At 44.5% G+C, this 12,804-nt stretch overlaps 1 protein-coding gene across 1 annotated transcript; it reads right to left on the bottom strand.

Moving 5' to 3' along the window:
• Positions 1 to 502: 502 nt before the first annotated feature.
• LOC122539529 (amphiregulin-like) lies at positions 503 to 9,863 on the bottom strand. Its single transcript, XM_043674490.1, has 6 exons — positions 9,700 to 9,863; positions 9,057 to 9,257; positions 6,719 to 6,905; positions 5,134 to 5,289; positions 3,049 to 3,137; positions 503 to 1,495 (listed from the first exon to the last, which is right to left on the bottom strand). Exons 1-5 carry the CDS (start codon positions 9,749 to 9,751, stop codon positions 3,053 to 3,055), a joined length of 681 nt encoding a protein of 226 aa, XP_043530425.1. The 5' UTR covers positions 9,752 to 9,863; the 3' UTR covers positions 503 to 1,495; positions 3,049 to 3,052.
• Positions 9,864 to 12,804: the final 2,941 nt, after the last annotated feature.

Genomic DNA, 12,804 nt, shown 5'->3' with positions numbered 1-12,804 from the left:
AGCAATCCTAGAAAGGTGGAGGAGGGTTGTTGAAGGATCAGCTGGAGTGAACCTGGAAACTGGTGCTTTTGTCCCCTGTCTGCACTGAGTGATTGAAGCTCCAACACGGTTGTACAGATACTAATGTTGGCTTCAGTGCTCCCAGAAAACAACGGAGACAGGAGTGCTGGGGAAACCAGAATTCTTTTTTCTGAGTCACTATTGAGTGAGCCTTGTCTGAGGGCAAGGCAAGGTAAAACTTAAGCAGTAGCACTGCATCATGGAGAGGTATGGCCTAGTGGTATTATTGCTTGGCTGTTAGTCTTAGTGACTCAGGGTAATGCCCTAAGGACCTTAGTTCAAATCCCACCATGGCAGCTGGTGGGATGTGGTTACAATAAATATCTGGAATTAAGAATTTAACAATGACCATCTGGTTCACTCACCTTCTTTAGGGAAGGATACTGCTGGCCTACATGTGACAGCAGACCCACAGCAATGTGGCTACACTTAACTGGCCACTGGGCAATTAGGGCAATAAATGCTGACTAGCCAGAGACACTCTCATCCTGTAAATGAATAAAGGAAACAAAATGTTGATGATTCATTGGAAGGAGCTCCAATGTTTTGCGGAAAACATAGTCTATAGTCTTCTCTTTAGCTAATAACTGTTACACAATAAACTCTTCTGTGCCAATGTGGCAAGGACAAGGCTACATCCGAAGCATTGGACCATTGAGTCTGATTTGAACATGACCCCTCTGTGTTTGTTGACTTATGCTGGATCAATCCAGTAAAGGCTGGCTGTGAAAAATGTCATTGGTGTTTTCAAAATCCTCAACTTATCTCTGGAGCCTCCAGCACACCCTACCCTCTGGAAAGCAACATTTCTCTGACTTTGCCCTTTATGACAAAGGTCCTCCCTTCAACCCACCTTAAATCAGCTATCCATCGAGCTCTGCTCCTCACTGACAAACTCTCTCTGCTTCCAGGACTGCTACTAGGCACTAGCTCAGTTGGCTGGAAAGCTGGTCTACAATGCAGCAACACCAGCAGTGTGGGTTCAATTCCTGTACCAGCTAAGGTTAGTATGAAGGACTCTCCTCCTCAACCTCTCCCCTCACCCTGAGACAATGGTAACCCTCAGGTTACACCACCACCAGTTGTCTCTCTTGAGTGAGAGAACAGCCCGATGGTCTGGCATGACAATGGCAACTTCACTGTTCTCTTTGACCCTCAGTGCCAATTGTTTTGCCAGTTAGAAGGGTGTGGGGTCACAGGACAATATATAATTTCAAGTGATGCTACATAAATTCAAGTTGTTATTCTTTAGTTCATCTTATACATTAGCTATATCACTGGACTTTGGACTGTGTACGTTGTTCTAAGTAACTGTATACATCAACAGCAGGCATTAACCAGGAGAGGGAGGGAGAGTGGTCATCTCATAAATAAATGTGGGAGATTGATAGTTTGGATGATTTCTTCAGGTTAGAAACGTCTGATGCGGTCCTTCCTGTAAATACAAGTTTATCAGTTGTTAGTATCGGTGATTCAGTTCAATATGTGTTTCAGGTAAAACATTCAAAAGTAGATCATTTCCCTCTGAATTTGGTCATTTTTATCTTCAGTTTGCATTTCAAGTTAGATACAAAGAAGCCCCACTGTGATTGGCTGCGGCAGCGTTATTTCGAGAACATTGGGTTCCTCCAGGTTTTCCTTCCTGTGGAGCATCAACTCCAGCAGGTTTGGGAATATTTCAGGACGTCACCAGAAACAAATATTCCCCTTTCTTGGAAAATTGCTATTTCCAGTCAGAGAGCCATTCCACTGCCTGTGAGATTGCTCTCCTGATTAGAGAGGTGTGATGGTCTTCCCCCATGGCCAGACCAAGTGTGCTGCTCATTTTACCAACACTATGACATGACCTAATGCCCTACCAACACATTCCAACCATTGACCACTCAACATGTCCATTATCATGATGCCCCACCTTCCCACAGCCAATCCAAAGCCAAAAATTGTTAACCAATTGGATGATTCAGTGATCCATGTTTCCTATCCTTTTATCTCTGATATTTTGAGAACTGAGACAGAAATGTTCAATGAAAAAGAAATTCCTTGCCCCTGTCATTTTTCTGAGATTTGTTTTAATAACCACGGTGTCCTGGAAACGAATGCTCTGACCGTGGGCACACCCAGACAGGCGAGTTTCCTCTCAGTCTAACAACCAGGTAATGGAAGATGAAAATTAGCCAGGCACCAGGAAACAGCAAGGGGATGGATTGAGGTTGGACAGGGCATGCTCATCACTTCAAACTTAGGACAAGGGGCAGTCTGGAATTGTCCAGCTCAGTTGTCAGACAATTGTTACTTCTTTCAAAAACAAAGACTGAATTTAGAGCATCCTGGCTCCTACAGACCAGTAGTTAGGTCACGGACAGCTCTACTGAGCTCAGAGGCGACAGGCCAACAACAGCCCAATATTGGAATAATGTCTGAAAGAATTTGGGCACTTCATTGGGATGTTCAAAGGGGTCCAACACCTATTTCAGGAACCCATTACCAAGATGGTGGGCAGCACACAGAGTGGAATACATGTGCCTACAGCTGTCTTGCACCCATGTTCCAGAAATGTATTCCATGGTCATGTTGGCAGGTCATTTTTGAGGTATCAACTGGGAACCCTTAAATTTCCTTCTCATGATAACTTTCAAACTTTCTGTTCAAAATGACATTAAAAATAAAGTAAGGAGGAGAGTCAGGGAAATGTTACACATTTTGAAGGAAAGAAAAATTCACAAGAGCTTGACACTTCTCAAAGAGGATACTCATCATGAAGAAATTCAAAAGTCTGGAAGTTTCAGACTACATCTGAAGTAAGTTTAAACCCAAGAGTTAAACATATGATTTGATTTCAGAAATTCTGGTCTGTAGAGGTCCATTTGTAGATTTGACAATCCATTTAAATTTAACTAAATACCGATATAATTCACTTTTCAAGTAGTGTTAAAAAACTCACGAGGTCTAATTTCTCTTTTATATAAGAATAGATGTCATTTAACTTACGTTTTTAAACTACATTTCCATTCTCTGTTCTCAGTTTTTGTTTTTCTTCACTCAATACATCATGCCCCGTCTGCACTTTTCTCCGAATGCTGAAAAAGAGAGATGTTATTAGAAATTAGAAGTCACTGAATATATTCAATATAGTGAAAGATACATGTGGCGTTTAGCACTGCTGCTTCACAGCGCTAGGGACCCGGGTTCGGTTCCAGCCTCAGGCAGCTGACTGTGTGGAGTTTACACATTCTCCCCGTATCTGCGTGGGTTTCCTCCAGGTGCTCCGGTTTCCTCCCACAGTCCAGAGATGTGCAAGTTATGGTGAATTGGCCATGAGAAATGCAGGGTTACAGGGATGCGGGGTAGGATGATCTTCGATTGGGTGCTGTGGGCCAAATGGCTAGATTCCATGCTGTAGGGATTCAATGACATTTTTAGATTTTTTTTAGGCATCAAGGGACATGGAGTGAAAATAGGAATATACCATTGAGATAGAGGATCATACTGAATGAGGGAGCAAGCTCAAAGGGCTGAATGGCCTGCTCCTAGCTTCTATAAATGCAGTGATGAAGACAGAACAGTTATTTAACCCATGAAGGAGAAATAAATGAGAAGGTACATTGAGAGAAGTTTGCGGAGAATGTAACCAAATGACAGGGATCGTTCCTATGTCGGTATTTTGTCACACACTGGTCAGTGTATTGTTTGCAAATAGCCCTCCCTCCCAACTATAGCCTGGAATGTAAAGAACCAGGAATGTTTTTTTTTCCTTTATATTCCTATCCAGAAACCTTACTAGCACCAAAGGAACAGACTGAGCAATAGGCCACATCACTTGGAGGAACCACACTTCATTTTCCACTTAGCAAGTTTACAGCCTCTAGGACTCACCACTACAGAGTTCCACTACTTCAGAGGCTGACCCCCTGGCTTCCATTTCTCTTACAAACTCCACCCTCCCAGGCTGTGCCTTATTAGCTGAAAATGTGTTGCTGGAAAAGCGCAGCAGGTCAGGCAGCATCCAAGGAACAGGAGAATCGACGTTTCGGGCATAAGCCCTTCTTCAGGAAACACATTTTCAGCTCTGATCTCCAGCATCTGCAGCCCTCACTTTCTCTGTGCCTTATTAGCCTCAGCTCTTTTCCAGCCCCCTTCTGTTCTGAAGCAGGATCACTGGATCCGAAACATTCACTCTCTTTCTCTCTCCGCAGACACTGCCAGACCTGCTGAGTTTCTCCAGCATTCTCTGTAATTGTTTCAGATTTCCAGCACCCTCGCTGTTTTGCTTTTCCACGTTTAAAATGAGCACCTAGTTATAATTAGCCATGAAGTGACTAACTAATTCTATTAACATCAATTTCATAGTTATCATTTGCAAATTTGTCTCTGATGCTCTCTGTTATTAAGAAATGGTTGCATTCACTCATAAGTTGACACGTAGTTAGGTTTCTCTGAATACAAGTAAATAGTACCTCATTAAAGATTAATTTGTGTACTTAGACCCTGTGAATCCCTTTCAATTCATAGTATCCCTACAGTTTGTAATCAGGCTATTTGGCCCATTGAATCCACGCAACCTCTCCAAAGAGCATCCCACCCAGCCCCATCCCTGTAACCCTGCATCGGGAGACTCCCATGGCCAACCCACCTGGCTTACACATCCCTGGGCAATTTGGCACAGCCAATCCACCTTAACCTGCACATCTTTGGACCGTGGGAGGAAACCCGTGTGAACACATGGAGAATGTGCAATCTCCACACAGACAGTCACCTGAGGTTGGAATCGAACACTGGTGCTGGGAGGCAGCAGCGCTAACCACTGAGCCACCCTGCTATACAAATTGGTTACATTTAGTAGCAGGAGCACTGAAACTAGCAAGATACAGCTCAATGCTGGTGCCAATGGGAAAACAATCATTATATGAAGGAATATTTTTGTTAATGATGAAAATAAGGCATTATAGCAGCTGTGGCATATAGTGGGGTGGTTACATTGACACTAACATGACTATTCTAAGTGATGGGAACTATAGATGCTAACAGACAAGTTATTTCCTGACACCTAAGAAAATCCTCTGATGCTGTACTTACTGCATCGTTGCAACAACAGTCACAGCTATTACAAAGACAAGTAGCATCCCAGCTGCTATCACTAGGACAATCGAGAGGCTATTAATCCGTTCTTTGGTTGTTCCAGTATACAATGTCTTTATCCCACAGCGTTCATTTTGGTATCCAGGAAGACATCTAAATGCGAACAGAATTTTAAATATAAAAACAAAATCAGCAAAACTTCAAGTAGAATATCATATACTTCTGATGAAATATTATATTTACACCAATACTGTAGCTACATCTACAGCCTTCTGTTCAGTTCCAGTTTCAATATCAATAAAAAACAACAGCTACTGGGGCATTGGAGAAGGTGCATAAAGTATTTGAGGATGATAGGAGACTGAGAAGGTATAATTATCAGGACAAATTGGACATTCAAGGTTATGCTGTTACTCTCTTCTCCTGACCCGATAGTAGGAGTTAAGATTATGAAGGGGTATGATGGGCTGGGCTAAGTATAATTACTCCTGAACTGAGTGGCTTGCTAGGCCATTGCTGTGGGTCTAGAGTCAAGTGTAGATCAGATAGGGTAAGGATGGCAGATTTCCTTCCCTAAAGGGCATTATTGATCAGTTTTTACAACAATGAACGCCTGGTCAAGATCACTCTGGTTTTTAATCCCAGATTTATTTTCATTGAATTCAAAGTCCACTAACTGCGATGGTGGAATTCAAAGCTATCTCAAATGTCTGGGATTCTGGATTGCTACTTCAGTGACATTACAAGGGGAGTAAATGTTGGGAAGGTGTTTCCATTGGTAGAAGAGACTAGGACCTGAGGGCACAGTCTTTGATTAAAGGGAAGACCTTTCAGAACGGAGAGAAGGAGAAACTTCTTCAGCCAGAGAGTGGGGAATCGATGGAATTCACTGCCACAGAAGGCTATGGAGACCAGGGCACTGAGTGTGTTTAAGACGGAGATAAACAGGTTCTTGAGTATCAGAATGCAAAAGCTTGATCAAAGAAATAGATTTTAAGAAACATCCTGAAAACAAGAGGCAGAGAGAGAGATTCAGAGAGAGAGAAAGAAACAGAGAGAGACAAAGAAACAGAGACGAGAGACAGAGAGACACGGAGAGAAAGAAACAGAGAGAGAGGCAGAGAGAGAGAGACAGACAGAGAGAGACAGAGACAGAGAGATACAGAGACACAGAGAGAGAAAGAGACACAGAGGGACAGAGACACAGAGAAACAGAGACAAAGAGAGAGGCAGACAGAGAGAGAGAGAGACAGAGAGACAGACAGAGTGAGAGAGAGACTGTCACCATCAGTCAAAGGTCACTCACTGTTCTAATGAATGTTTATTGATCGGAAACATTCCTCAATTACATTGCTCTCTCTACAATTGTTGCCTAACTCACTGGAGCATTTCCAAGAGAGAGAGAGAGAAGACAGAGAGAGAGAGAGAGACCAGATAGGAAGACAGTGAGAGATGGAAAGGTTCAGGGAGAAAATCCTTAAGCTCAGTCAGCTGACGGTATAGACCCCATTGGTAGAGTGACGGAAATTAAGAAACATGGCCCAGTATCTTGGAAGATCCCACTGCGCAGTGATTCACTTACATACATGATGTCTTGTTGAGTTCTTTCAAGAAGACGCATTTCCCGTGAATACAGAAATCCTTGTATTCGGCCTTACATGGATCATTCTGCTTCTTTGTTCCAGTCCTTTTCCTCTTTGCCTTATTCCTAAATTGTCTCAGGCCTTTTTTCTTCCCGGCTTTGTTCTTGGGTTTAACAACTGGCTGGACTGGAAGCACAAATGAACAAATGACTTTTTGAGGCATTCCTCACCCTCTCTGACCCATGACCCATGTCCCGCACCCAGTTTAACAACATTGGTTTGCATTAATCTAACCTCTTTGAAAAACACAAACAGATTTTCCTCTATTATTATCTATATCTACACTCTCACAATATAGACCATATACTTCCACGCAAGAGTGTTTGGCTGCACATGGATTAAGTTTCTAACTTTATTACACAAATAGTTCACCTCAGGTAACAATTTCTGATTCCTGGACTGCCACTGGTATTGAGAAACAATAATCTGTTCTGAACAGAATTTTTATCAATGTGTTTTGTGGGTGTGTCCCTATAATTCTACAATCACTACAGCAATGAAATGCAAAAAAAAACCCTCTCCACACCCAGGTGGTTTATTTTGTTTTCCTGTGATCCAGGTTCCTAGGGCCTCGGAATAAATGGTGAAATGAGGTGAAAGCTTTAATTTTAATTCTTCAAAGTGAAAATACTCTGGAGCAATGTTTCATGGACCATAGGAAATAGGAAGAGAAGTAGGCCATTCAGCCCCTCGAGTCTGATCCACCATTTAATGGGGCTGCATTTTACCAGTAGCTTCAGGTAGATACTTGGGGACAACCTGACAAATTGTCAGAACAGAAGATGTAACTTCAGGATTAACTTCCAGTTTGTAACTTTAGAAGTAAGATGTTACTGAAGAACACAAAACACCCCTAGGACTGACAAAAACATGAGTTAGATTTGCTGTGCTCATTTGGAGAGTTCCACTTTGTGAATATAAGTGAAAGGGCATTCCACTGTTGGAATCATCATTATCACAAAGCCTAGATTCAGTGAAACAGTTCAAGATGAAGCAATACATTTCTGAGTTTATTCTCATTGCTGTCTTTGACAGTGATAAGCGAAAGCTCTTTCAAAATGTGCTGGCATTAAACTAGCAATTCCTACAGTTTAGATCATGCATTGAAAGGTCATTGACCTTAATTGGTTTCCTCTTTCAGATAGGTCTGCCTGACCTGCTGAGCACTTCCAGCTTTTCTTGGGTTTATCTCCCATTTACGGGATCTGTAGCATATTGTTCAATTAAAGTTGTTTGGAGCTTTAATACTATGTGGACAAACTCCAACTTCTATTTTAGTCAGATGTTCAGAATCCCCTGAACTATACCTGGTGAAAGTCGACAAAATCCTTACGTATCACCTCACTTCAATTCCATTGTGATGGATCCTTTCTGTTACTCTGTCACCATCAGTCAAAGGTCACTCACTGTTCTAATGAATGTTTATTGATCGTAAACATTCCTCAATTACATTGCTCTCTCTACAATTGTTGCCTAACTCACTGGAGCATTTCCAATATTTTCTGTTTTTTTATTACAGACCCGTGTCTCATCAGGTAAAGTGCAGTTACAGAGTTAGATAGGAATGCTCAACTTCCTTCTCAGGTTGCAGTGTCAAACTACTTTCCAAGTAGTTAAAAGTTTGTAATGTTTAGGAAAGTCCGAAAGGTAATTGCAAACCAATAATCCAGTGTACTGCAAATCATCTCCTGACATATGAACAGGATTTCTGAAATGGACACCTGGTTATATTTTCGACAGGGAGTCAAACTAGTGACATCCCATCTGCCTCTCCAGTCAATGCGGACTGGTCCAGTATGTGACCGAATAAAGTTACATCAGTGTCAAACCAAACCCACTTCATAGCATTTGCTTTTGATGTAACTACAACTTCAGTTACAGTACTAAACAGCTTTGGTAAAGGAACTTTCTCTTAAATAACATTTAAGTCATTGGACTGAGACTAAACATGTACTGAAGATACTGATGGAGGTCACTGGGACAGGTAACCTGGTGTCACCACAATCGGTTAATTCAGAAACCTGAGTTGAAAGTTTAAATTGCTACAATCCAGTGAGCCACTGATCCATTTACAGTACAAGCATTCTGGGGCTATTAGAGTTCAGGAGAGATTCAACTATAACATTCACTTCCTGCATTGCTAATGACAGTACATACACCTTGGGCATTTTAAACGATTGATCTTAGACACTGAAAACACACCAAAGCCTAGGTGTAACTTCTGAAATTCTCTGACTTAATAAGGGAGGGTTAAAGGTTATAAAGAAATGTATAAACCTTTCACTGGCAACACTCCATCTTCCAGTTCTTCAGGTGTCAATTCATCATATTCATCCACATAATCATCATCTTCATAATCCTCATAATCCTCCCTGGAGCTATTGGGGCTGGACGGTGAGGGAGATGAAGTTGGAGCGACAGAGGGAACTGACAGTTCATTTGGAATTTCAGTGGAACCTCCCACTGTCCCCAGACTGACTGCAACATAAAGGTTATTGTTTGAACAGTTAAAACATTGAAATGTGTCCTGGGCACAAATCAGTTTGTCCCTAGCAATGACATCAAGAGCTGGATTCCACATCAAAGATGAATCGAATGCTAACAACAGTCTTGGTTTTTAAACATGACAAAGTTGAGACTTTACAGAAACATTAGTGCTGAGCAGAAGCTGGGAGCAATTGAGAAATACGACAAATTTAAATCTTAAAAACATTTTGATTACAATTGCAAATAGTTCATCCCTGTTGAATTCTAAAGTGAAGTAACAACACAGCTCTGTCCGTGCAAAGAAAAGCAAGTTTATAATCTCTTTCCATTGCAAACAATCCACTGCAATGTATTTTGTTGCATATGCATGTTGAAGAAACATCTTATCCTTCGGAACCTAATGTACAAAGTTTAAATAAAATGTATTTCTTACCAGCAATTACCACGACCAGTAACAACTGAGACAAAGCTGCCAGTTTCTTCATGTTTCATTCAATGATTTCAGGGACAGGTCAGAGGTGTTCCCTTCAAAGCCGCTGTTGTTGTTGAATCGCAGAGGAGAGTGCTGTGCTCCCCACAGGTGTGCCACTTACCTGTAGCACCGCCTCCCATTTAAACAGGCTGTCACTTAAAACCACAGTGACGTCAATCGTGCCCAACCCCCTTCAAGTCTGTGATGCTACCCAAAGTGTGCAGGGAAACTCGGCCCCTTTCCTAATTGACCCCAGTCAGGACACGTTGTACTCACCCCCCTCACTGTTCAGTGGACTAAAAACAGACGTCAGTAAAACAATTCAATGGAGAAAACTTTGTAAAATTGCTGCTGAGAAACTTGCCCTCAAAACCATCAGGTCAGGAGCAGTTGCAAGGTCAAACATGACAATCCAGCCTGAAAACAGTAGCTCATTGAACCTTCAGTCCCCTAGCAACAGAAATCCTCATTGTACTGACAGAGACCCTGACAGACACCAGGACAGAGACCCTAATGTAGACCCTGACATAGACCCTGACATAGACCCTGACAGAGTCTCTGACAGAGACCCCAACAGAGATCCTGACAGAGACCTTGACAGACAGCAGCATAGAGACCCTAATGTAGACACTGACATAGACCCTGACATAGACCCTGACAGAGACCCCGACAGAGTCCCTGACAGAGTCCCCAACAGAGACCCGAACAAAGATCCTGACAGAGACCTTGACAGAGACCCTGAGAAACCATGACCGAGACCCTGACAGAGACCCTGAGAGACCCTGACAGAGACCCTGACAGAGACCCTGAGAGACCCTGAGAGACCCTGACGAGACCCTGACAGAGACCCTGACAGAAACTCTGACAGAGACCCTGATAGAGACTCTGACAGAGACCCTGAGAGGCCCTGACAGAGACTCTGAGAGAATCTGACGGAGATCCTGAGAGACCTTGAGAGACCCTGACAGTGACCTGAGAGACCGTGACAGAGACCCTGACAGAGACCTTGAGAGACCCTGACAATGACCTGAGAGACCCTGATGGAGACTCTGACAGAGACCCTGACAGAGACCCTGAGAGACCCTGACAGTGACCTGAGAGACCATGACAGAGACCCTGACAGTGACTCTGACAGAGCCCCTGACAGAGACCCTGAGAAACCCTGACAGTGACCTAAGAGACCTTGAGAGACCCTGACAATGACCTAAGAGACCCTGACGGAGACTCTGACAGAGACCTTGAGAGACTCTGACAGTGACCTGAGAGACTCTGACAGAGACCCTGACAGTGACTCTGACAGAGACCCTGACAGAGCCCCTGACAGAGACCCTGAGAGACCCTGATGGAGACCCTGACAGAGACTCTTACAGAGACCCTGAGTGATCCTGACAGAGACCTGAGAGACCCTGATGGAGACCCTGACAGAGACTCTTACAGAGACCCTGAGAGACCCTGACAGAGACCTGAGAGACCCTGACAGAGACCCTGACAGAGACACTGACAGAGACCTGAGAGACCCTGACAGAGACCCTGACAGAGACCCTGACAGTGACCTGAGAGACCCTGACAGAGACTCTGACAGAGACCCTGACAGAGACCCTGACAGAGACCCTAAGAGACCCTGATGGAGACCCTGACAGAGACTCTTACAGAGACCCTGAGTGACCCTGACAGTGACCTGAGAGACCCTGACAGAGACTCTGACAGAGACCCTGACAGAGACCTGAGAGACCCTGACAGAGACCCTGACAGAGACCTGAGAAACCCTGACAGAGACCCTGACAGAGACCCTGAGAGACCCTGACAGTGACCTGAGAGACCGTGACAGAGACCCTGACAGTGACTCTGACAGAGCCCCTGACAGAGACCCTGAGAAACCCTGACAGTGACCTAAGAGACCTTGAGAGACCCTGACAATGACCTAAGAGACCCTGACGGAGACCCTGACAGTGACTCTGACAGAGACCCTGACAGAGCCCCTGACAGAGACCCTGAGAGACCCTGATGGAGACCCTGACAGAGACCTGAGAGACCCTGACAGAGACCCTGACAGAGACACTGACAGAGACCTGAGAGACCCTGATAGAGACCCTGACAGAGACCCTGACAGTGACCTGAGAGACCCTGACAGAGACTCTGACAGAGACTCTGACAGAGACCCTGACAGAGACCCTGACAGAGACCCTGAGAGACCCTGATGGAGACCCTGACAGAGACTCTTACAGAGACCCTCAGTGACCCTGACAGTGACCTGAGAGACCCTGACAGAGACTCTGACAGAGACTCTGACAGAGACCCTGACAGAGACCCTGACAGAGACTCTGACAGAGACCCTGACAGAGACCTGAGAGACCCTGACAGAGACCCTGACAGAGACCTGAGAGACTCTGACAGAGACCCTGACAGAGACCTGAGAGACCCTGACAGACACCCTGACAGAGACCCTGACAGAGACCCTGACAGAGACCTGAGAGACCCTGACAGAGACTCTGACAGAGACTCTGACAGAGACCCTGACAGAGACCTGAGAGACCCTGACAGAGACCCTGACAGTGACCTGAGAGACTCTGACAGAGACCCTGACAGAGACGTGAGAGACCCTGACAGAGACCCTGACAGTGACCTGAGAGAACCTGACAGAGACCCTGACAGTGACTCTGACAGAGCCCCTGACAGAGACCCTGACAGAGACCCTGACAGAGACCCTGACAGTGACCTGAGAGAACCTGACAGAGACCCTGACAGTGACTCTGACAGAGCCTCTGACAGAGACCCTGACAGAGACCCTGACAGGGAGGTGCAAAGACGAGCACTTACTCCTCAATACCTCCAGTGAGGATGAGATTCATCATGAATTCCTATAGTGTGTTTATCTCCCAGCCCTGCCGGTCACCTCCATCTCCCCCAACCTCCCCCTTACACCCCCCACGTCCCTTACACCAGGATACCATCAAAGCTGAGGAGTATGGGACCCAAATGAGATTGGGGAGCAGCCCCTCCAGATGGTAGAGGACAGACTGTGACCTCTCTCAGCCAAGCTAATACACAAAACTGTTAAAGGTGTGT

Source organism: Chiloscyllium plagiosum, chromosome 32, assembly GCF_004010195.1.
Source record: "Chiloscyllium plagiosum isolate BGI_BamShark_2017 chromosome 32, ASM401019v2, whole genome shotgun sequence".
Classification (NCBI taxonomy): domain Eukaryota; kingdom Metazoa; phylum Chordata; class Chondrichthyes; order Orectolobiformes; family Hemiscylliidae; genus Chiloscyllium; species Chiloscyllium plagiosum.
Note: the sequence above shows the minus strand (reverse complement) of the source record. Positions and strands in the feature narration are given on the sequence as shown.